General features: G+C 36.7%; 1 protein-coding gene across 1 annotated transcript in view; it reads left to right on the plus strand.

Annotated features, from left to right (window-relative positions):
* Pcnp (PEST proteolytic signal containing nuclear protein) overlaps nucleotides 1-21145 on the plus strand; it is a 21741-nt gene extending 596 nt beyond the window's left edge. The window contains exons 2-5 of the mRNA XM_010614707.3: nucleotides 4759-4973; nucleotides 10084-10158; nucleotides 16883-16938; nucleotides 19800-21145. Coding sequence (XP_010613009.1) covers nucleotides 4759-4973; nucleotides 10084-10158; nucleotides 16883-16938; nucleotides 19800-19926 — 473 coding nt within the window. The 3' untranslated portion in view covers nucleotides 19927-21145. The remainder of the gene's footprint in view (nucleotides 1-4758; nucleotides 4974-10083; nucleotides 10159-16882; nucleotides 16939-19799) is intronic.
* Nucleotides 21146-25926: the final 4781 nt, after the last annotated feature.

Here is a 25926-nt window from a genome sequence, read left to right on the forward strand (position 1 = left end):
CTCTCTATTCCTCTCTCCCCCCTCTCACACACACACACACACACACACACACACACACACACGAGTGCAAGCCACGCAAACTGGCCCAAGGCCGAGTTTCCGAAGGTGCTGGCCTCTCAATTACACACGTAGGAGTTCATTACGCTTGCCGCTCCCCTTTCGCTAAGGTGTCCGACCTAGGCCCGCTCGTTTTATTTTCATGCATTCTGCAGACCCTTTAGTGAGATGGGCCCACAGGATGGAGGGAAAGAGGTTTGAGCTGCTCGGTCTAATGATAGGGTTTAGTTTCCTTTCTTTGAAACTATCTGCCTTTTCTTGGTCTATTACCAGTTGACCGCATGTCAAGATATTTAGGTGGCTCAACGGGGTAGTAGTGTATCTCTTCTTGTGTTTTATTGAGGCATTAAACTCAGTTTAAGTCCCCTCCACCTCCGTATATTTGGGTCTTGTGCCGGAAGTTTGAAAAGAAATACGTAAGCGCCCCCCCATTAGTGATTTGACTTGAACGAGCTGATCTTAATGCTTTCAGAATTTTTTTTCTTTTTATTGAGTTTATTGGTACATTCTAGGTATACAGTACAGTTACGTTCATTACTGCGATCTTGTACCTTTATATGACAGGTCTTGGTTCTCATTTTTTCCCCTTGTCCCTGCCCTCCCTTCACCCTCTCCTCCCCTCCCCATTTACAAACACTTTATTTCCATTTTTTCATTTTCTCATATTTTTTTCTTTTCCCTTATTCCCTTGCCCCTACCCTTCCCACTTTCCCTACACTTTTAGTCCTTTTCTTTCTATTTCACATTGTTAATTATCTCATTAGGATCTTGTGCTATTATAGTTTTTCACCCCAGAGAAACTATGAAATGATATTCTCTATTCTGACTCCATTGAATGTTAACCCTGAAAATAGCACAAGAAAGTATACAAGATTATTAGTGCTTGAAGGCAAAAAGTAGAAATCTACTAATGATGTTTAATGTGAATTGTCCTGGGAACAAAAATAGTTGAAAAGACAAATGTTTTTGTTATTGAAATGGTGGGAATGGAACCCAGGGCCCGTTCATGCTAGGGAAGCTCACTACCACTGAGCTACCAGTTACCTAGGACCCAGAATTTTCTTATCTTTTTCAGAATTTTCTTTTTAAAAAACAGTGCTTGATGCTATTGAGCCGAAATTCCCTCTCTCTTCCTCCTTCACTCCCCTTCTTTTCTCTGTCTTTAACTAGTGAAAGAGGTTAGGAAACAATTTTAAACATCTAGTACTTGTTTGGAATTACCTCCCCCCAATTGTTTTGTTACAAACTGTCACATTATATAGAAATTTAGATGTTTAGGAGGAGGGAAAAAAAAAAAAGATGGGTAGCCTAAAGAGTCTTACAGGACTTTTTCTTTTAAAAAATGACTGTCTTGACTGATAGTAGTAGAGATATGTTTAATAATTTACTGCCAAAATGTACTTTTATATTTCAGCATAAATCCACTGTGTAATTTACCTGCCTCTCTTTCAGAGCAGTGATATTACAGTGTGTGTGTGTGTGTGTGTGTGTGTGTGTGTGTGTGTGTGTGATAGTAGAGATTGAACCCAGGGCCATCGCACTGAGCTACATCCCTTTAGTCCATTTTTTATTTTTTATTGTGACACAGTATCACTAAGTTGCCCAAGCTGGGTTTGAACTTGTGATCCTCCTGCCTTGGCCTCCAACAGAGTTGAAATTGTAGGCTGGTGTACAACCACACCAGGCTTATTATTCATTCTTAAAACTAATTTACAATACTAAAAGTCTTTATAGTATTAATCTGTGGTATTCCAAAATTTTGTTTCCCACAGTCCCAAAATACAAAATGTCTTATTAAATAGAGTGAAAAGGAAGATTCTTTAAAGTCCAAAATACTAAAGTAGTACATTTTGTTTAAAGGAAAACCCATAGTAATTACTCTATTGATATTTAATAGCAGATTTGCCGTCATTTTCCCATGTTAGCACATTTTTTATTCCTTCTATTTTTCACATGCTTTATGTTGCTACATAAGTGTTAGGAAAACTATGTCAAGAGAAAAATAACAGCTCAATCCATGTGACACATATGGCCTTTTAAGGCTAAAAAATGGAAGTTTACAGTGTACTACTTTTCTTGACTCCCTACTGCCTTCATCTCTTCACTTAATTGTAAATCTGATCTAAGATAACTGCTTATATAGTTGCTTTAAAAAAACAAAAGAACTTGAAAGTTAGAAGGCCTAGCAGTTATTTACTATGTCTAGAAATAAATTACTATTTCTGGAATTATTCCTGTATAAAAATAATCTGACGATCATGGTACAGGCTAGAGGTACAGCTTAGTGGTAAGAGTGCTTTTCTTGCATGTGTGAGACTCTAGATTTGATCCCCAGCACTGCAACAAAAAACAGCCGGATGTGATGGCCAATGCCTCTAATTTCTGCACTGTGGGGCATGAGTCAGGAGGCTTGCCACCAGTTTGAGGCCACCCTGGACTATATTAGTGAGTCAAGGCTACCCTGAACTACATAACCTGGACCCCTCAACCTTATCCCCCCAAAACACATAATGTGTTTGATCTTCTGTGTGGACTTGTAATATGGGCAATCTAGTTTGTCTCTTCACTTGACAGTACAGATAGGAGTAGAAATGAGTTGATTACTCAGTAGAATTGACAGTTGATTACTTAATAAATAATAGAGTAGTTCACTTATACTACCTTTCTCTGCAGCAGGCTCCATGGAAATCTCTGTGGCATAATTAATAGTACTATATTGTATTTATTAGCAAATAGTTCAACTAGTTGTCACATTTAATGTTGTTAATACAGTAAAAATTGTTATGCTCCAGATTTTCTAAGTTGTCTGTTTCAAAATTATTTTCTAGGTAAAGGCAGACCTAGAAGAAAAGATAGGCTTTAAAAGTAGAAGAAATCTTAATTATTGCCCTTATGTAATGGTGAAGAGCAGAATTACATTATGATCAAATCTTAATCTTTGTGGTTTTTTGTTTTGTTTTGTTTTTCTGTTCTTGAGACAGGGTCTCTCTGTGTAGTTCATGCTGTCCTTGAACTCACTGTGTAGCCTAGCCTAGTCTCAAATTTAGCAGTAATCCTGCCTCAGCCTTCTGAGTGTTGGGATTACTGACGTGTACCACCATGCCTGGTTTTTATGCTATTTTAAAAACAAAATTTTTTTAGTTGTGTTTGAACAAAATTTGTACCTTTAGTAGATTGTTTCTGTGTGTAAAGCCTATGAGTTTCTGTGTGCTACAGTATGTACAACCAATGAGTTGTCAGTTTAAGAAGTGTTTCATCACAGAAAAGTAGTTTGGGCTTTACTGTGAAATGTCATACTTAGTTAAAATTGTAAATAGATTTCAGGATAAAATTAGTATAACCCTAACCCTAGCCCTAAAAGTCTAATTGTTGGCATAATATTGTTTTTTTAAAGGCTATTTCTCTATAACCTCTTCTTAAATTTTATTTTACTTGTTTTTGGTGCTTTAGGACTGGTCTTGTTAACACTGACTATACAACCTATTATACTGGTCTCGAACTCATTGTGCTCCTCCTCCCTCAGCCTCTAGAGTGCTGGGATTACAGGCATGTGCCACCATGCCTGGCTATGTAATCTCTTAATCCTTTACTTGCCAATCTATTTGTGTTAGCTTTTTTTTTTCCTTCTCATTCTAGCTTTTTGTCCTGTGTTATTACTTTTGGGAAGGTCATCCCCTAGAACATCTTTTCTTTTTTCCACAAGTAAGTCCCTCATCCACTGTAACAAAATGCATTCAGTAAAGTAAATTAGCAGACAGGGAAGACCCCCGCCATACCAGGGATGGAACTCAGGACCTTGCACTTGCCAGACAGGCGAGGTACCACTGAGCTACATCCTCAGCCCAAATAAAAATTTTGATAGTCTGCCAGTCTTTTCCTGTCTCCTTATAACAGCTGAGAACTTGAGATGCAGACTCAATCATTGATTTAATGCAAATAGAAGCAAAATTATTGAAAAACATCTTGCTTTCCAAACCTGCACACACACACACACACATTTCTCTACTGTTGAGATTATAATTAGCTCATCACTCTTTCTTGAAAATTTGTAAACCAAAGTATGACTTTAAATGGCTTTTACAGGTAGTTTAAAACAAATGGTAACTAAGCTTTCAGAGTGGAATGACATTACTCTAGGAGACAGCCCTGAAGTCCTTGAAGCTTTTTTTTTTTGCAACTCTTAAGATTGTGTTGCATAAGGAACACATCTCAGTCAAATAACTCTAGGCTGTGTTAACATTGTGGTTTGAGTAATAATGTTATTCATGGTTAGGTAGTTTGTATGATTAGTACTACATTATTGAGAATATCAGAGTCTCTTAGCCAGATGTATTAATGTACTGCTCACAACCTAGTTTGTGTAAAATTATTTGTTGATCTTCTAAACAGCAAAATTCCACAAATGAGCAGATTATTGTACATTTATATAGTAGTGTTGAAGGGTCTTTACTTTTTGTGAACTCTATGTTTATAATTTTAAATTGCTCTGTATTTTATGCTAGTTAATTCATGGGAACCTCTTCTACTGCCACACAATCTCAGTTCCTGCTATATACTCTAACAAACAGTGGAAGAGACTTGGGTCAGTAGGTGACAACTGCAGAGGTATCTTCCTTATAACGATGCTTTTTGAGGTTGCTGCTCCCATCAATCTGCTCAGTAAAAATAGCTCATCTTGGTAAGTTGTTTCGACTTCACCAGGACCTGAAGAAGAAGCAGAAAAACCTGTGAAAACTAAGACTGTTTCTTCCAGTAATGGAGGGGAAAGTTCCAGTCGCAGCGCTGAAAAGCGATCAGCTGAAGAAGAAGCTGCAGACCTCCCAACAAAGCCTACAAAGATCTCCAAGTTTGGATTTGCCATAGGTAGTCAGACAACAAAGAAAGCATCAGCTATATCCATCAAACTTGGATCAAGTGTGAGTGATTATTTTATGTATTATGTTTTTCAGGGTCTTAAGGATTTGTTTTTGAAACCTGCTTTTTAACTAGATTATGATAAATTAAGTATAAAAAGTATATTGCTTGATTTTTGTATGAGCTTACACATAAGTATTTTAAGAAGTGATTAGAAACTTGTGTAGCGGGGCCGGGGATTTAGGGGGATTTAGCTCAGGGTTCAGTGGCCTGCCTTACAAGCTCAAGGACCTGATTTCAATCCCCATTCAGTACCAAAAAAAAAAAAAAGTGTAGAAAAGGTCTGGCTGCATTAGCCTCAAGTGGTTTAAAAAAATACATGTAAGCTGGGTGTGGTGGCACACACCTGTAATCCCAGCACCTGGGAGGCTGAGGCAAGAGGATCTGCAGTATTTCAAGATCAGCTACATAGTGAGTTCAAAGCCAGTGTGAACTACATAGTGAGACCCTGTCTCCAACAAGCAAAAAAATTACATGTAATATTAGAAGGAACAACTACTATAGAAAATACTTGACATAAAGTAATAACAAAATTTTTCTGAGTTGAGCAAATCCTCTTAAAAATATTTTCAGAATAAAGTTTTTTATTTCTTTCAGCTTCAGTAGTAGTAAAAATCTTTCCATGGGGTTGGGTATAGCTCAGTGGTAGAACATGTGCTTAGCTTTCAAGAGGCCTAGGGTTTGATCCATAGCACCACACACATAAAACGATAACATGTCTAGAAATCAGTTACTTCTATTTAAAAAGATTAACAGCCAGGCTTGGTGGTGCATGCCAGTAATTCTAGCACTCGGTAGGGTGTTTGAGGCAGGAGGATAGTCTCATGTTCGAGGCCAGCCTGAACAACATAGTGAGACCCTGTCTCAAAAAAAAAGAAGACTAGTATTAGTAAGGTATTACTTGATAAGAGGAGCTTCCTGGTTATCTTTGGAACTGCAAGTGAACATTGGTTACTCTGATAAAACTTAGGACAGTAATGCTTTGTATATCAGTGTTTGATCCCTTGTTGTAAGTTGTAAACCATGAATTAGTACTAACCATGGAACCTCTAGAAGAGTTTGAAATAGTAGATTGAAGCTTATGAAGTTGTAGATACTTGTTTCTAGCGTATGGTATGACAGTTTAATATAGTTCAACAAGTCTTATTTAAGAAATTAAATAGTGTATTGCCACTGACTTTAGAAAAGGTTTACATTTTTGTGAGATAAGGAAGAGCTTAAAATTACTTTAAATTGCTTATTCGTGTTTTGTGAAGGTGAGTGCTTAGTTGTTGGATGGAGACAGCTTTATTTTTGCCAGAAATGTTCATTTAGATATTTTTTGTTTTTTGAGACAGGGTCTTGTGTAGTTTGGACTGGCCTTGAACTCACTCTGTAGCCCAGCCTGGCCTTGAACTCTTGGAGGTCCTTCTGCTCCACCTCCCAAGTGCTGGGATTATAGATGTGTGCCACCATGCCTGGCCATTTAAGTATTTTTAAAATATGCCCTAGATCAGTTTCCTGCAAACATCAGTTTGAGTCATCTTCAGAGTTTTGTTTTGCTTCATTTTTGTTTGCAGTGCTGGGGATAGAACCTAGGTCCTTGCACACTAAGCAAGTGCTCTGTCACTGATCAGTATCTCCAGCTTTTATTCTGGTTTAAAAGATACCATTAACTCAGGATCCCCAATTCCCATCCCATGTTCTGTGTTTTGCCTTTTTCCTCTTCTCCCTTTAAAAAAAATTCTGTCTTACTAAAAGACATTTATCTCATAATATTGCTACTTTATTAGTATTTTCTTTATTTCCATTGATTCTTATTGAGTAATACTTTTTAAAAAGTTGCACAGACCTGTTCGATCCCTGGTACAAAAAAAAAAAAAAAGTTGCATAGACCTAACTCAATATTTTGATAATATATTAAAATATGTATATTTTTGTATATAATGCTAACATAGATGGTCTCCTTGATGATAGATTTTACTGTGCTTAGACATACTCCCTAAATACAAATCCCTACTTTTTTTGAATCATTGGCATGACTTAGTAATTACTGATCATTTTAAGTGGAAAAATTATTCTTGGAAAAGCCTGGTCAGTAAAACCTTTTAATTTTGTGGCAGCCTGAAGCTAGGGCATCCCGTGTCTTGGAAGGGGTCAGAGGAAAGAGTTTCCTATCCCAAACCCTCTTTTTGAGTACTAGGAATTGAATCCAGGGCATCATGCATGTTGGTCAAGAACTCTGCCGCCAAGCCATGCATGCAGCATAAACCTTTTAATTTTGCAAAACAAAAGCTTATTTAAACTATAATCCTTTTGAGGAAGTAAGGTATAGGATATTAAAAGAATAGTTATATAGTTAGTGTCAAGGGCACCCATCTATATATAATCCCATTGGCCTGGAAGCCTGAGGCAAGAGGATTCAAAGTTTCAGTCCAGCCTGGGCAATTTAGTAAGACCCTGTCTCACATTTTTAAAAGGGTTGGGGGCTATTGTGGTTTTTCCTCACGATAGCCACCATGCTTTCTCCAGAGTATACTTTTGTCTTGCTTTTTTTTCTCTTTTATTCAGCCCAATTTTGTACAGAGCCAGTTTCTCCCTGACTTGTCTCTTTTGCTTTTGCAAATAAATTTGGCAAAAAGGGTTGTGGAGCTGGGTATGGTGGTGCACTCCTGTAATCCCAGCACTCGGGAGGCTGAGGCAGGAGGATCGCTATGAGTTCGAGACCAGCCTGGGCTACATAGTGAATTCCAGTTCAGTTTCAACTACATAGTGAGATGCTGTCTCAAAAAAAAACCAAAAATAAATAAATAAATAAATAAAAAGGGGTTGTGGATGTAGCTTAGTGCAAAAGTACTGGTTCAATCCCCAGTACCAGAAACAAAAATGAAACTTTTGCTTTAATTATGTGGTATGAAAAATGATTGATCAATCAGTGCCTTTTTTTGCCTTATATTGTGTCTATAACATTAAATATATAACATCTTTAAAAGTAAAGGGTATTTCTAGAGTCACTATGCGTATTCTCTAATATTTTTTGTTCCTTCAAAAGCAAACATTCTAAAAAGTATGTATATGTATGTGCATAGAAGAAAGATGGCTTTGTTTGAGCATAGCAAAGAAAACTTTACTGATGATGTGGTATATGAGTTGGACTTAAATTCAGGCAGGAGGCAAAAAGACATTTCAGGCACAGGCAGCTTGGAGGTGAAAGTATGATACATTCAGAAAATTGTTACGGTGTTTGATAATAGAGTTTGATTTTTAAATTTAGATTATAGAGAGCATAGAACTATTATAAGGAATCTTGAGACTTACACAGATTTGCATCTTAGAAACATCACTCTGGTACCAGTGCAGAGGGTTAGTTAGAAGAATAAAAACACAAAAAGTCAGGAGGTGGCATTTCTAGACTAGTTGAGTCACACTAAGGGATTTGAGTTGGTAGCATGCTAAGGTAATGGAAAGGCAGGATAGTTAAGTACACCTATAATCTCAGCACTGGGAGGCTGAGGCAGGAGGATTGCTGTGAGTTCAGACTGGGATACACAGTGAGTTCCAGGGCAGTCTCAACCTACATAGTAGTGAGACCCTGTAAAAAAAAAAAAAAAAAAAAAAAAAAAGTGTCTAATCACCAGGACCTTACAAGTTTAAGGAAAGGTTTCTGGCTTGAGTCTTTTGAAAACTATGGAACTGAAGTACTCATGGCTACTCTTAAGTGGAGCTATCCAGTACACAGGTGACATCCAATTGGGGGTAGACAAGGGATTTGGTAGTTGAAACTATGGAAATGAACAGAAATGACCAGAGAAGGAAAGGTTACTAACAGAACCCGAGGTAGGTCTATCTTCTTGTTCCGGGGATCAAACTTGGGACCTTGTGCTTGTGAGGTAAGTGGCAGAACCACTAAGCTAAGTCCTGGGCCCGTGGTATCTCTATCTTGAGAATGCAGAGCAACAGAGAAGAGAGCAAAGAGACAAAAAGTCTGAGAATTAAGAGAATAACCAATAAAAAAGCAATGTCCTAGAAGTTAAAGGAGCAGTGTTTCAAGTAGTAGCTATTAAAAGCCGGGCGTGATGGCACAGGAGCCTGTAATCCCAGCACTCTGAGAGGCTGACCAGCCTGGGCTACATAGTGAGTTCCAGGTCATTCTCAACTACATAGTGAGACCCCGTCTCAAAAAACCAAAAACACAAAACAAAACAAAAAAAGAAGTAGCTGTAAGCTAAGTAAGTGGCACATGCACGTAATCCCAGCAAGTGGGGAGGCTGAGACAGAAGGACAAGTTCAAGGTCAGCTATGCAATTTAGCAACACCCTGCCTCAAAATAAAATGGGCTAGGAATTTATAGCTCAGTGGTAGAGCATTTTCCCAGCATGAGCAAGGTTCTGCATTCAGACCTCAATATGTAAAAGTAAGAAGCTAGTGTAAATCAGATGCAGGGTACTGGTCATTGGTGATCCTACAGGGGATAATTTCAGGGAAACTGAGGTTGGGAGCCAGATTACAGTGGGATAAACTAAATGGCTGATGAGAGAATAGAAATAGTAAGAACAGTTTACTTTATCAAAAATTTAGGTTGCATAGATTAAGTAGATGAATGTTTACAGGCAAAAGGATAGCAAGCTACACCCAGGTGTGGCAACACACAAACATGTAATCCCAGCACTTGGGAGGCTGAGGCAGGAGGATCACCATACCAGCCCTGGGCTACAGAGTGAGTTCAAGGACAATCTGAACTACATAGCAAGACCCTGTGCTAAAATGGTAAAAAGCTAACTAGTGGAAAAATATGAGTGTGTTCATAAGGTAGTTTGTATTTTAATGTTCATGTGGGAAAATATTATTAATCATTTTCTCAACTATACCAAGTACCTTTTAGGTTTAGTAATTTTATAGATCTTAGATAATTTTTTTTTGACAAGAGAGAAACTAACAAATTAGAATAGTGAAAATCCTACCCAATGATAACTCACATTTTTAGAGATGATGGATTTGTCTAAAACGCTGTGTTTCTTACAATAGAAGTTTATGAAAGCATAAGGTTGAATATTTCAAGATAAATTATTCATATAATTAAACCTATAAAAATGTTACTTATATGATGTTCTTTTTATTATGTTTCCTCTTCAGAAGCCTAAAGAGACTGTTCCAACTCTTGCTCCAAAAACCCTTTCAGTAGCAGCAGCTTTTAATGAAGATGAAGATGTAAGTTAATACTAGTTTTATTTTACTTTTACCAGTTCGTTAAGGAAAGTATTAATGGCATATTTTAGGTTGAATTAATGTTATTACTAAATTTCTTTTAAAATTTTGTGACACCTACAAACACTTTTTTTTTGTACTTTATTTGATTGTAGGATTGTGTTAAAAATAGTTGACTTGGGGCAAGAACTTTAATCACATTAGCAAATGTTTATTATGAATAATAGTATATGGAAGCAGGTAGGACCAAAAAAAGAAAAATGTACTTACTAGGTAGTATTTAAATACATCCTTATATTTGGAGGACTTCATTGATGATACATTGTCCTTGCAAAACGCAGCTATAGTAGTCACTTTCCATATGTAAGAATAGGTAATTCTGCCCAAACTTCGTAGATCCAGAATGAGTAAAGATGCCTGTTGGCTATTCTGTCAGTCCTATTTCTCTCATACCCCTCACAGTCCCAATCTTACCATGCTTATCAGTGACTAGTCGAATTTTCAAACATAATTATGATTCAAATTTGTTTTATTAGAAACTAACCCCATTTAAGATATGACCTCTTTGTGTAATAATTAAGTGTTAAAAGGTATATGAGTAACAATCAAAAAGCCAAAAACTATATGAATAAGAATTATATGAATCACCAGGACTGGGAGAAAAAAATAAGCCAAAGAAAACCAAATCTGTCTTACTGGACATGGTGGCACTTGGCCTGTAATCCTAGCACTAGGGGATCACTGGGGATTTAGCGGAGTGTAAATGCTCTGGCTTCAGTCCTCAAAAATTACACAAATTTCAGTCACAAATTAGAAGAGCATGAACACTGGGAATGGAGTGATTTGAGAAGAATTGTTATGTATATATAATGAGAAGCAATATAAACTGGCTCCTAAAACATTAGGCAGAAGTTTGGTAAACCAAAATTCTCCATTGGTTTTGCTCATTCTACATATTTGAGTACTTTCCATATACTAGGCATAGTGATTATGAAATAAATTAGACATTTTCCTCTAGGAACAACCTAGTAGGACAGAAACATATGTAAGATATTAAAAATTTTAAAAATCAGAAGTGCCCGAAAGACATAAAATACCGTGGACATTCAGGAAAAAAAGAATAGATGCCAGGTACTAGAAGAGCAGCATGGAAAGACCACTTGACTTTCAGTTGGAAGACCTGGATACTTACTCAGTCTTGCCCAGTTGTTTGTGATACTAGGGATTGAACTCAGGGCTTTCCCATTGAGATACGTCCTCATCCCTTTTTATTTTTTGAGACAGGATATCACTAAATTGCCTAGGGTGGACTCAAATTGGTGATCCTCTTGCTTCAGCCTCCTGAGTAGCTGGAATTACAGGGCTGTGCCACCATGCTGAGCAGTATTTTCATATTAAAGTATTTGGTTTGGTGATTTTTAAGAGGTTTTGTTTTGGTGTTTCTAGGTTTTGTTTTGTTTTGTTTTTTGTTGTTGTTGTTTTGTACTGGGGATTGTATGCATGTGTTTGAGCATGCTAGGTAATTGGTCTATGACTGACCTACATTTTTTCATTTATTAATCACGAGAAATTTGCAAGTAGATCTTCCCCCTTTTTTGAGCCTTTCTCAATTGTTAAGTCTTGCTTTATTGTTATTTAATTGATTTTGGTACTGAGCATTGAACACAGGGCTTCATATATGAATGGTAAATTTTGTTTCTCATTTTTTCCCAAGACAATGTCTTACTGTGCCCAGGCTGGTTTGTTTGTTTGTTTTGTTTTTATGGTTTTTAGACATTTCCATTCTCTAGCTCAGGCTAGCCTCAAATGTGAGGAGATACTTATTCCTCAGCCTCTTGAATGCTGTTCTTAATAGGCATGTGCTGCCTTGCTTGGTTCCAGGCTTGTTTTGAACTCCTTTTTGCCTTAACCTCTTGAGTGCTTGAATTCCAGATGTGTGCCACTATGCCCCACAGGTTCAATTTAGATAATAGATTTTTTAAAAGAAAAACTACTCAGTTTTTGGATTCTATAGAAGTACTTGGGAACTTAAGGTGTGATACTTAAACAATCAGTACTCTGGCTGGGGATTTAGCTCAGTGGTTCTGGTACCTGCCTCGCAAGTGCAAGGACCCAAGTTCAATCCCCAGTACCACCCCCCCAAAAAAAAAAATCAATACTGTGATGTCCATTCTACCCTTGTTTCACTTATAGCTATGCTTTTTTTTTCTTTTGATTTATTTTTTACCTTTTTAAGTTTTGAAACTGTCTCCCCAGCTATGTTTTGTTTGTTTGTTTTTCAGATAGGTCTCACTATGTAGTAGAAACTGAACTGGAATTCACTATGTAGCCCAGACTGGTCTTGAACTCACAGCAATCCTCCTGCCTCAGCCTCCCGAGTGCTGGGATTACAGGCGTGAGCCACCAGGCCCAGCTCCCCAGCTATGTTTTTATCTATTTGATACTTGAGAACCCAAGTTTTGTTGAGGAAAAATCTTATTTTGTTGTCCAGAAAAAAATTTGAAAAGCTCTAATCTAATATTTAGTTTTCTGGCTTGTCTGATACTCCTAGGAAATTACGTAGCATTTGACCCATTTTACTTGAATATATATAGGTAATAAGATGGAAAGATAATACAGGAAGAATGAAAGTTGGTGCAAAAGTACACTGGCTGGAAATTGTAAGCACCTATATCATGGTAATGCCTTACTTTGAATGCCTAATAATTTAGTTGTTTTCACATAATCTTGTTTTACCCTCCATATGTCCCTGTGCATTGTATATTTATACTTTGCAAATGCAGAAATTAAATATGCATGAATATATGCTAAAACAGACACGTGTTGAGCCCAAGTTCTTATTTCTTGTCCTGTTGTTTTGTTCTTGTTTTTGTTTTTTAATTGTGGTACTGGAGATTGAACCTAGGGTCTTTGTGTACTGAGCTACATTCTCAGCCCTTTTTCTTTTTTGAGACAGGATTTGGCTAAGTTGCCCAAGCTGGCCTCCAACTTTTAGTCCTCCTGCATATTTCTCAAGTAGCTAGGATTACAGGTGTGCATCACCTTTCCCGGCTTCACTATTTCCAAAGCAATTTTATTTTATTTTTTATTTGTTTGTTTTGGTTTTTTGAGTCAAAGTCTTGTTATGTAGCCCAGGCTTGGACTACAGGTATACACCACCACACCCGGCTTTTAAAAAAAACTTTAGTCCTTTTTTTTTTTTTTTTTTGGTACCGGGGATTGAACTCAGGTCTTTGTGCTTGCAAGGCAGGTCACGGAACCGCTGAGCTAAATCCCCGGCCCTAAAGAAAGTTTAAACAGGTTCAAACAACCCTCTTCCTCTTCTGTTGTATTGTAATAATAGTCTCTTAGATAAAAGAAGACTTAGTCTAAAATTATTATTAAATTCTTTTTTGTTTTTTCCTTGAGAACATAATTAAACTTTGGATATACAGTCTGAAATATATTGAACAAAGAGGACATTCACTTAGTTAACTTTGGCTTTTTTGTGTCTCAGCTGAAGATTGAACCCAGGGCTTCACATGTGCTAACAGTACAATCTGCCACTGAAGTACACTGGCAGCCCTGTAGTTTTGACGTTTGTTTTTCTTTTTCAAATTTTTATTAATACATTTGTGGTACATAATGATTGCATTCATCATGGGAAGTTGGTACATGTGCATAACATTTCTTAAATTTTTTTCACTTCCCCTTCCTCCCCACTGTTTTTTTTTTTCTTATTTTTGGTATCGGGGATCGAACTGGAATCCTTGTGTTTGCGAGGGAGGCACAGGAAGCACTGAGCTAAATCCCCAATCTGAATATTGTTTATTTAAAAATGTTTCACATTTTAAAAAAATTTTTTTTAATATTGTTTTCACTTGTTGCCTCTCTCCTTTCATTTGGACAGTTCCTGAATTTTCTCTGTATTGCAAGACGTTAATTAACCCTTTTTTTTGGTACTGGACATCAAACTCAGAAGGCAGGCAGGCACCAGAACCACTGAGCTAAATCCTCATCCCGACATTAACATTTTTGAAGCATAGACACCAGTTGTTTTGTAGTGTCCTCCAGTTTAGATTTTTCTAGTGTTGCTTTATGGTTAGATTCACATTCTTTTGGCAGGAATACCACAAAAGTGATGCCGAGTTCTCCTGATATCATACTAGGGAAGCACATGCTGTTGTTGTACCCAGTGCTTGGAAATGTTAATTTTGATCATTTGGTTAATAGCTCCCTATTAATTAACTTCACTGTGAACTTACTACTTAAGCTTTTGCATTTAAAATGTAGCTTTTGTGTATATTTTGAGAATATATGAAAATACATGATTTCTCAAATAGTCCCTCAATAGTGTTAACATCCATTGATGATTCTGTCTGGGTCATTTATGATAATAACATTTGCCAAATACTAACTTTTCTAATTCCATCTTTCCTTTCAACATTTATTAATGCCTACTGTTCTGAGAGGTTTTTCATCAGTTTTTTGTTTTTTTTTCTCCTTTTTCTTTTTTTGCAATACCAGGGATCAAACTCAGGACATTGTGCTTGCAAGGCAGGGGTAGTGCCGTATCAGTTTTAAGATTGATTTAAGTGTAGACTCCTGGATTACTTCATTCAATAGGCTGTGATGCTTACATTGTCCTAGATTTGACCAGTAGACGCTCCATTTAAATGGTTTTTTTTTTTTGTACCAGGGATCAGACTTGGGTCCTTGTGCTTACAAAGCAGGTGGTGGAACCACTGAGCTAAATCCCCAGCCCTAAGATGGATCTTTGAAAACAATATTTAGCTAAGCAGTAACATTTATTCTTTTTGTTTGTTTGTTTTGGAGACAGTCTCTCACTCTGTAGTTCAGGTTGGCCTTGAACTCACAGTGATCCTCCTGCCTCAGCTTCCTAAGTGCTGAGGTTATAGGCATATGCTACCATGTCCAGCTAGTAACATTTATTCATAAAGCCATCTATGTGAATCGAACTTGTCCCACAATTTTCAATATGTGTTAAGATGGAAATGTAGGGTGTTAGGGATAGAGCACTTAGCAAGCTCAAAACCCAGAGTTCCATCCCCAGCACCAAAAAAAGATGGAAAAGTAGTAAGAAACAAGCTTTCAAGATGTCTTTATAGTAAAAGAGGTTATTTTGAGAAGGAGCAGCGCAGAAAAGCAGTTGAGAACCTTTGTCTTAGTGTCTCTTTTGCTATTCTTTAGCTTTGTGGGGTTTTGTTGTTATTTTTGTATTGTTTAGCTTTGTGACTTTAGGCAAGTTAACCTTGTCACCTCACCTGTAAAATATAAATGGTGATTACTATATCCCCCAGTAGGATTACTACTGCATAACTTATGATTTTAAAAGATAATACATATTAAAGCATTTAGTGTGTAGCACATGCTCACCATTAGTTTTAGTTTTAGAATATGAAATTTTAAATATTAAAAATTTTTAAGTTGATACAAAATTATGTATTTATAGGGTATGATATGGCATTTTAGTGTGTCTAATGATCAAGTCAGATTAAATTGATGTATCCATTAGCAAACTCACTTTTTTGTTGGTGAACATTCAAAATCATCTTTACTAACTATTTTGAAATATATAATTAAGTCTTGTCAGCCATGCTTGCCTTATTGTGTTGTAGAACATTTGAAGTTATTCCTCTTATTGAACTGCAGCTTTGCACCTGGTACCATTGCTTGTGCATTCACCCTCCACCTTCCCAGTCTCTGGTTCTCACTATTGTACACCCCACTTCTATTAAATCAACTTTTTTAGCTACCACGTATGAATGAGAACATGCAGTTTCATTTTTCTTTGCTTATTTTACTTACATACTGTCCTCTAGTCTCATCCATATTGCTCTAAGTGACAGAATTTTATTTTTTTAACAGCTGAAAAACACTGTTGTGAATATATATAACAGATATGCTTTTAATTATTCATTCATAGATGGATATTTAGGTGAATTCCATATCATGGCTTTTATGACAATGTGACAATAAATACAGCAGTAAAAGATAGTTTTTAATGACTGATCTACACTGGGTGTAGTGGTGCATGCCTGTAATTCTAGCACAAAGAAGGCTGAGGCAGGAGGATTCCCATGAGTTAAAGGCCAGCCTGAACTATAGAGTAGAAAACCCCAACCTAAAAAAAAAAAAAAAAAAAGAAAGACGGATCTTATTTCCTTTGAATATATACTCATGAGTAGAATTGTTGGGTCATATGGTCATTCTAGTTTTAGTTGATTTTTTTGTTTGTTTTTGAGACAGGGTCTTATTATGTAATAGCCATAGGAGAGATATTTTTTAATATTTTAAAATTTTAACTGACTTGTAATACTTGTACATAAATGATAATTTTAGTTCACGTACACAATGTTTAGAGTATGAAATTTTTACCAACTTTTTTTCTTTATCCAAAATCAGCATCCTTTAGAACATAATGCCAGTCATTCATTCATTTTTGTGGTACTGGGAATGGAAACCAGGGCTTTTTAACTGAACTACATTCCCATCCCTTTTTAAATTTTGAGATAGGGTTTTGCTGACTTCCTTAGGATGGGCTTGAATTTGCAGTCCAGGGCTGGTATTACAGGTATGCACCACCACTACTAGCTGTTACATTTTTTAGACTACAGCTGAGACAAATAATTCAGTGCATTTGTTTTTTTACTGAAGTTTACAAAACATTTAGCATGATTGATGAGATTTTAACAAATTTGAATATCTCTTTTTTTTTTTTTCCCAGAGTGAACCAGAGGAAATGCCTCCAGAAGCAAAGATGAGGATGAAGAATATTGGAAGGTACTATAATCTTTCATAAATACTAAATTAGAGGTATCAACGAAGAACAAAACTTGATTGCACAAAATGTTTGATGTTTTTTTGTTTTTGTTTTTTTAAGACAGGGTCTTGGCTGTATATAGTTCAAGCTGGCCTTGATCTCACTGTGTAGCCCCAGGCTAGCCTTGAATTTGGGGCATTCCTCCTGCCTTAGTCTCCTCATGTACCACCATGCCTGGTTACACATGTATTTTAGTATTCAGGTTTTTCTTGGTTATTTGTGCAAAACAATTTTCAGTATTTTCTGTGTACTAATTCATTAATTGAGGTTTTAAAGATGCATAAATGCTGGACCAATCACAAAGATAACTAATATTCTTTGAGCTATTAGTAATCTTTATTTTTTTTGTTCTGGTAGGAGCAAGTATATTTAAAAACAATTCAGAGCTATCTTTTCTGCTACATGTAGTTATATATCTTGCAGGGTAGGTTGGTTGGTTTTTTTTGAGACAGGTATGTAGCTGTCTATGTAGCCCAGGCTGACCTCGAAATCACAGTGATTATCCTGCCTTAGCCTCCTGAGTGCTGGGATTACAGGCATGTGCCACCACACCCATCTTTGTAACCTGTATTTTTTTTTAAATAAGACAAAAGTTATGAGAAATGTTTTTGATTTTAAATTTAGATTAAGGGCCATGGATGTAGCTCAATGGCACATCACCTGCGTAGTGAGAGGCCCCAAGTTTGATTCTTGATACCAAAAAAAGGGGAAAAAATTAAGATAAGAATTTATTCTCACAAGCCAGGTGTGGTGGCGCACGCCTATAATCTCAGCACTGTAACCCCAGCACTGGAGGCTGAGGCAGGAGGATCACTGTGAGTTGAGACCAGCTTGGGCTACATAGTGAGTTCCAGGTCAGTTTCAACTATATAGTGAGACCCTTTCTCAAATAACAAAAAAAAACAATTTTTTTTTTTTAATTCTCACAAAATATAAAAAAAATGGCTTTTGGTTACTTCACTTAAAATGACAGTCCCACCCCTTAGTCTTGATCTTATATGTACTTTTGCCCTATGTATCTTAAAACAATTATTTCCTCCATTTTTAAAATTAATGTTAGTAAGATGTTCTATTTCCTATCTGTGAGCATAAATGAATACCTCTATGCTAATAAGAAAGTTCATTTTGAGCCCCAGGTGTAGTGGCTTCTGCCTGCAGTCCCTGCACTCTGGATGGCTGAAGTAGGAGGATTACAAGCTGGAGTTCCACCAAGACAATTTAGTGAGACCCTCTCAAAAGGCTAGGGGAGCTGGGGATTTAGTTCAGTGGTTCCACCGCCTGCCTCGCACACGCAAGGTCCTGAGTTCAATCCCCGGTACCCTCCCCCGCAAAAAATAAATAAATAAAAGACTAGGATATAGCTCAATGGGAAAAGCCCTGGAGGATTCAGTTCCCAGCGTGGGGGTGTCAACCCCAACTTTCCTCCCACCCCCATTCTCTGTGTGTGTGTCACACTGGGAATTAAACCCATGTTAGGCAAGTGCTGTACCACAGAGCTACATCTTTGGCCCTTCTTAATTTTTAATTTTGATTTTTTTTTTTTGGTACTGGGGATCAAACTAGGGTCCTTGATGCTTGCGGCAGAACCACTGAGCTAAATCCCTGGCCGTACTTTTTAATTTTGAGACAGTCTCACCAAGTTACCCACTCCCCTCTCAAGTTTATGATACTCCTGCCTCAGTTTCCCATTTAGTTGGAATTGTAGGCATGCTTCACTGTGCCCAGCTCTGTGTCCCCATTTCTACACCAAATATACAAACCCCCTTTAGATTAACTTCAGAATTCATGTATGTACATTAGCTTTTAGAATTTCAGTGAATGGCTTATGTAGAAGCAGTCCCAGTGGCTGCCTGCTTGCCATTTCACTGGAATCCAAGGTAAGAAACTCATCTGACAGTGTTACCAGTTTCATACCCAAGACACATATAAGTAAACATATAATATTGGAACAGAAATTCATAAAATGGAGCAAGGGATTTAGCTCAGTGGTTCTACTGCCTGCCTTGCAAAAGGCAAAGTCCTGGGTTTGATCCCTGGTACTGGGGGCGGTGTGGGGGTGGAGAAATTCATAAAATTAAGTTGTACCATTCTATGTGTAACACATCTTTATATCTTGTGTTCTTTTTTTTTTTACAAATGCTAATGGTAGGCCACTAAGTTGATTTTATGATCTTGTTGAGGGGTTTCAAGCAACAGATTCATTTGGCACAAAAAATTTTGTTAAGATGCTAGGCATTGAACAAGGCTTTGTGCATGCTGGGGTAGGATTTTATACCCCCAGCCCTCAGGCAGTAGTTTGAGAAACTAGTGGTTGTCACCTTTAGCTACATACCAGAATTTGTTAAAGCTACACATTTGGCCTGGAAAGGTAGCTCAGTAGTCAATCACTTACTTACCTAGTATAGGCAAAGCCATGGATTCAACCTCCAGGATCACTCCACTTAGCCCTAGGGAGTCTGAAGTCGTAGAGGTATGTCTGTGAAAAGGGTATTTTATTTATTTGTTTGTTTGGCTACCAAACTCAGGGCCTTGTGCTTGCGAGGCATTTGGCAGCAACAACTGAGCTAAATCCCAGGCCCCTGAAAAGGTTATTTTCTTTCATTTTTTTTGGTACCGGGACTCAAACTTGGGTCCTTGCACTTGCAAGGCAGGTGCTGGAACCACTGAGCCAAATCCCTGGCCCAAAAGGTTATTTTCAAAAATCTCTGTAGAGGCTTTTGTTATTCATCTTATGTTTATAATAGGTAAACAAATGTGTATTAATAAGATTAAAACATAGCTCAAAACATATCTATAACAAATTTCCTTTCTTTTAATTCAGGGATACACCAACATCAGCTGGACCAAACTCTTTCAATAAAGGAAAACATGGGTTTTCTGATAACCAGAAGCTATGGGAACGAAATATAAAATCTCATCTTGGAAATGTCCATGACCAAGACAATTAAATGATATGTTTTGAATTGGGGTGTGGGGTGGGTGTAAAGTTAAAAGGAACAGTTTCCTTTTTTAAGGAATGATATAAGACTATCTTTGGAGCCGCATTTTCTTTTTCATTTTTTTTTTTTTTAAGATTGAGTGGTACACTAATAAGTGAGAGTTTGAAATTAGAGGTAATTTATGTTTTATATACAGATTTCAAGACATTTGCTAATTTTGTAGTTTCATGTGATTAGTTTCCAAAGGTTACAGATAATAAATCAGAAATGGTACCTTTTTAAGAATTGCATATTTTTTTAGACACAACTATTAGCACATTAAGAGGGAAGCAAAAAATTACTATTTAAAATTGTAAGCATTTACTCCTAAATTAACTCCCTCATTAACTAAACTGTCTGGCTCCCAGGAACAGCCTTATAAGAGAAGGGGAGGAGTATCATATTGAAAGGAAAATGTTGCTGGACTATTGACTGAAAGTAAATTTAGATAAAATAGAGTTTTTCCTTATGGGCATTTGTTTTGTTATCATATTATTAGTCATTGCATTGCTATCAGTGGATACAGATGCTTAGCTCTTACAAAAAATAATTTTTTAAAAAAAATTTCTATGTGAAGTATCGAGTATTTGAAATAGCCCATTTCACCTTAATGGTCTTGTCTACCTTCATTAGTCTTCAAAGAACAGCCATTTGCTACCAAAGTAAATCAGTATTTTGAATGTGCTTCTCTTGATTTTTGTTTATTAGCTAGTTCCTGTAAGCATTTCCACCAGAACTTGAGGCAAATCATAAGGAAGCTGTTTCTTTTAAAATACAGACCACCACCAAAAATCTAAATGTACATACTGCTTAAGTATTTGGCTGGTTTTTATTTTTTAAAAGGTATAAACATCAAAAAAATTTAACATTGTAGAAGATGAAAAACAATAAGATGCATTTTCTGTAACTTTGTCTACATATTTACATCACTAAGTTGTTAAATCCAATTTGAATTGAACTCACTGCAGGCTTTCTTATCAGAACAATTATATTTTTTATTTTAAGTGTATATGTACTGCCCACTGGCCTCTCAAGCATATTGTAGGTACCGAAAATAAAAGGAAAGAAAATGCATCTTAAAACATTTTATGGAATTGTTCATCACATACACTGTTAGATCTGTGTACTGTAGGATGTTTTGTTTTGTATTTTTGTATTGTATATGAACTTTTTTAATGTGACAGTTAAACACATCTTTGAAAGCATAGTTACAGACAAAAGAAAAATGATATAGTGATTTCCTTCAGAATTCTTACAATGTAGCCGGGCATGGTGGCGCAGCCCTGTAATCCCAGCACTTGGGAGGCTGAGGAAGGAGGATCGCTGTGAGTTTGAGATCATCCTGGGCTACATAGTTCCAGATCAGTCTCAACTACATAGTGAGACCCTGTCTCAAAAAACCAAAAAAAAAAAAAAAAAAGAATTCCTACAATGTTAAATTTGGAGACAGCTTCAGACTATTTTATTGGTGGTAGTTACTTGCTGATCTTTTTTACTAGGTAGTGACTCCAGAGAAGAAACCTGCACATATGCCTAATAAGTTGTTCTTTTACGTTAAAGTTTCGAGTAAGCCCCAAGTAAAACAATGGAAATGTTCTTACATGATTTAATTATATCAGGATACATGAATTTAACTTTAACTTTTATGTAGGCAAACTATTCATATTTGTCCACTTTACTGTTTGTTAAAATAACATCCCTCTCCGACATACTCTTTTCTTGACCCAAATGAAATACTAATCTAAGGTCAAGATGAGGAGAGTAACGACTGAGATGAATGTCTTTACTAAAATAACCAATAAATTTTGTCAAATTCAGTAGTGTTCTGATTTTCTTTTCTACTTAATTATTGCTTACTCTTTGTTTTTGTTTTTGCTTTTTTTAAACAGAGAAGTTGATGATCAATGTAACTGTACTGCATACCTAAAATGTACCAATAAACTCAATGAATTATCAGTTCTCAAAAAAAAAAAAAAGAGTTGAGATAAATGAAGTGTTGTTGCTCTTGCCCAGATTATTGGCTAAAAGTAAAGGGAAATTTAAAATTCTTAGTTATTAGAGTTCACCTAAGTTAGCACATATAGTTCGCATAATTGCAACAGCTTTAATCGAAATCCTTTTCTACTACCAAAGGATTGTCTGTCTTATGCTTTGGAAATTCTGCCAAAGGATACCCTTGAAAATCTTAAAGGATCCTTTTACTAGTGTCTTCTGTCCCGTATATAAAATTAAGACGATTAAAAAAAAATCCTGTTCATCCAAACAACTTTTGACACATTAAAAAAAATTTTTCTCATTGAGTTTCTTGGTACATTTTAGGTAAACAGTACAGTTACATTCATCATTCATCATTGGGATCTTGTACCTTTACATGACAGGTCTTGGTTCTCATTTTTTCCCCATACCCCTGCCCTCCCTTTACTCCCTTCCCCCTTCCCTTTTATAAAGACTTTGTTTCCATTTTTTTCCCTTTTCTCATATTTTTCTTTTCCCTTATTTCCTTTCCCCTACCATTCCCACTTCCCCTACACCTTTAGCCCTTTTCTTAAACTTTTAGTTTTTCACACCAGAGAAACTATTCAGTATTTACATGTTTTATTTACTTCAATTAAGAGTATGGCCTCAATATGCATCCATTTTCCTATGAATGACTCTATAATTTCTCATGCTTCATGGCTGAGTAGTATTCCATTTTATAGAAAAGCCACATCTTTATCCAGTCTCCAACTGATGGGCAATTGGGCTGTTTCCAAGTTTGAGCTATTACAAACTGTGCCGCTATAAACAGGTGCACATATATCACTGTGGTATGATTCTTTTAATTCTTTTAGAAAGATACCCAGCAGAGGGATGGTTGGGTCAAATGGAATCTCTAATCCTAGTTCTTTGAGGTATCTTCATATTGATTTCCACAGTGGTTGCACCAGCCTTCAAGTATTTTTCTTGTTTGAAGAGTTCTACCTTTAGCTCTCCTTGCTCCCCTCAGATGAAATCTCCCCATTTGTTGTACATATTTTTATTTTTTATCACTTTTTTAGTACATTTATATATAGAGAGAATTTGTACCCGAACCATACGGTGAGACCCTATCTCAACCAAAACAAAAATATATATTGGTAAACTCACTGGTACTAAGGTGACATTGCTTCTAGGCTGTTTAACAGAGCTAGGGAATGGATGTGTACATCTATATTAGTTTCTGTATATATGAATTTTCAATACCAGTCCAACATGAGTTCATTCTAGGTTTTCTGTATTTGCAACTCTTCTCCCACAGTGAGAAGTCTGCCTTCACCAGTATATTCACTTAATTCTGGATATATATAAATAGTTTCAAAGTTGCTAATCCAGTTATTTCCCTCTGAAAAACTATTACTGACCAGAGTGTAGTGTTTGTATTTGTTTTTACTCTTAGACCACATGATGTCTGGTTTTGCAAAGTTACATAACTTGCAATCAATATAGTTGTTACTTATTTGTAATAGAGCAGTTGACTGTGTTTGATAATGGGTCCCCTGGGGTAGGCTATAGCTCAGTGGCAGACAGGTCCTAGGTATAAATCCGTGGCACCACAAAATAACAAAACAAAAAACAGTACCTGTCCATTCTTGTTAATTTTTTTGGTATATGAAATACCACCATAGTTCTTCAAATAATTAATATACATTTTTTCCTGGTCCTTTGTATTTTTTTTTCTTAATAATCACTTCTGCACCTGTCCCAGAAGTAACCTATTCCTGATTTATTTTTATTTCTTTTTGCAAAAATTATCCTTTTCACCTATGTGAAAAATAGCATACCATAATATAGTTATTCAGACTATTTCAGGTGCTGAGGATTGAATCCAGGGCCTCATGAGTACAGCTGAGCTATACGCTTAACACCCCCCTCCCACCCTTTTTTGGGGGATACTGGGGATTGAACTCGGGACCTTGCACTTATGAGGCAAGTGTCCACTGAGCTAAATCCCAGGCCCTCTTAGCCCCTTTTATACTTTGTATTGCCGCTTTGTAGAATAGCTAGGAAATTATACCAGTCCATGGAGATCTGATCTGAAGAAAGAAAAGAAGGAAGAACAAAAAAGAAAGGGAGGGAGGAAGGAAAGAAATACAGCAGTGTAGGGTGGGGAGTGCATGTAGCTCCTCAGAACATGCTTGCTTAGCTTGTACAAGATTCTGGGTTCTCATCACAGGGACAAAAAAAATTGTTTTTTGTTTTTTGGTTTTTTTTTTTTTTTGGTACTGGGGATCAAACTCAGGCCCTTGTGCTTATGAGACAGGTGCCGGAACTACTGAACTAAATCCCCGGCCCAAAAAATTTTGTTTTTGAGACAGGGTCTCAGTATGTAGTTCAGACTATTTTCAACTCTGTGTAGTCTAAGCTGGCCTTGAACTCGTGGTGATCCATGCCTGGCCTCTTTGTTATTTGTGTTTTGTTTTTTTTAAGCTGGCAACTTCACTGTGAAGCACATGCTGGCCTCAAACTCTCAGCAATCCCACCTCATCCTCCTAAATGCTGGGATTATAGTTGCACTTGACACCAGACACCATGCCCTACTATTAACTGTTGAAAACAGGCCCTTGGGTGTAGTTTTTTGTTTTGTTTTGTTTTGTTTTTTTGGTACCAGGGATTGAACTCAGGACCTTGTGCTTGCGAGGCAGGTGGTGGCAACACAGCTACATTCCTGACCCTCTTGGGTGTAGTTTTAATTTGTATCTGAGTGAGGCTGAATGAGTATCTTTTCACATGTTTAAGGGCTATTTTAATATTTGTGAATGGCCTATTCATATTTCTTTATTCCTGGTTTTTTCATACTTTCTCAGAATTTAATAATTCTTTACATATTAACTCCTTATCTATGAATATATTTTTCATTGCTAGTTGTCTTTTGGCTTTGATTATGCTGTTTTGCAGCATGAAAAATATTGTGTAGTAAAGTTTGTTAATATTACTGCCTTTTGATTTTATATTAATAATTACAGAATTTACATATTCTGAAGATTCACCCCTGTAAATTTTGATGCTCGTTTCATTTTCAAAATTTATATAGATCCCTCACCTAGTATATTCCTAAACATTATGAAATGGGGATCTAATTCTAGTTAGCTGATAAATCGAACTGGGGACCTTCTGCATGCAAGGCAGGGGATAGAACCCCTGAACTAAATCCCATCCCTGGCCCAAATCTTAATAATTAAGAGCAATCTGCTTTTGTCTTGAATGTTTTAAAAATTTCTTACAGGTTTTAGATTTGCTTAGCAAGTTTATTCCTAAGTACTTAATCTTTATTGCTGAAATGGGGTTTTCTTTACCATTATGTGCTGATTAACTTTCCTAGATCTGAAGGCACATTGATTTCTCTATATTCTGTATGTCCTACCTTAATTTTTGTTGTTGCTGTTGTCACTGTTACCACTTACTGTTTCTTTAGATTTAAACTATATAAAGTGGGAGACAAAGATGTCTGCCTGTCTCAGGCTGAGCTCCCTGTGGGCCAAAGCCTCCCTTAAAGATTTAAGGGCCACGGATTTTGCTCAGTGGTGCCACCGCCTGCCTTGCAAGCGCAAGGACCTGAGTTTGATACCTGGTACCAAAAACAAGAAAGAGAACAGTGGGATTGTCTTTATCTCATCAGTGATTGCAAACCTTTTAGAGCTTTCAATAACTAAACAGCTGGCTGCCACAGACATGCCATAGGTTTGCCATCACTAATTTTCAGTTTGAGAAACCAGAGGCTGATAAGTTAATACTAGATGGGGGCTGGGCATGGTGATTCATGCCTATAATCCCAGCATTTGGGAGGCTGAGGCAGGAGGATCAGCAAAAGAGTTCAGTGCCCGCCTGGACTACATATGGAGACACTGTCTCAAAAACACAGAAAACAAATCCAAAAACAACCACCACGAGACTGGGTAATTTGTGAATCACAGAAAATCATTTTTTTCAGTTCTGGAGGTGGGAAGTCCACAG

The sequence above is a fragment of the Fukomys damarensis genome, unplaced genomic scaffold, assembly GCF_012274545.1.
Source record: "Fukomys damarensis isolate Sample0158 unplaced genomic scaffold, DMR_v1.0_HiC HiC_scaffold_24, whole genome shotgun sequence".
NCBI classification, from domain to species: domain Eukaryota; kingdom Metazoa; phylum Chordata; class Mammalia; order Rodentia; family Bathyergidae; genus Fukomys; species Fukomys damarensis.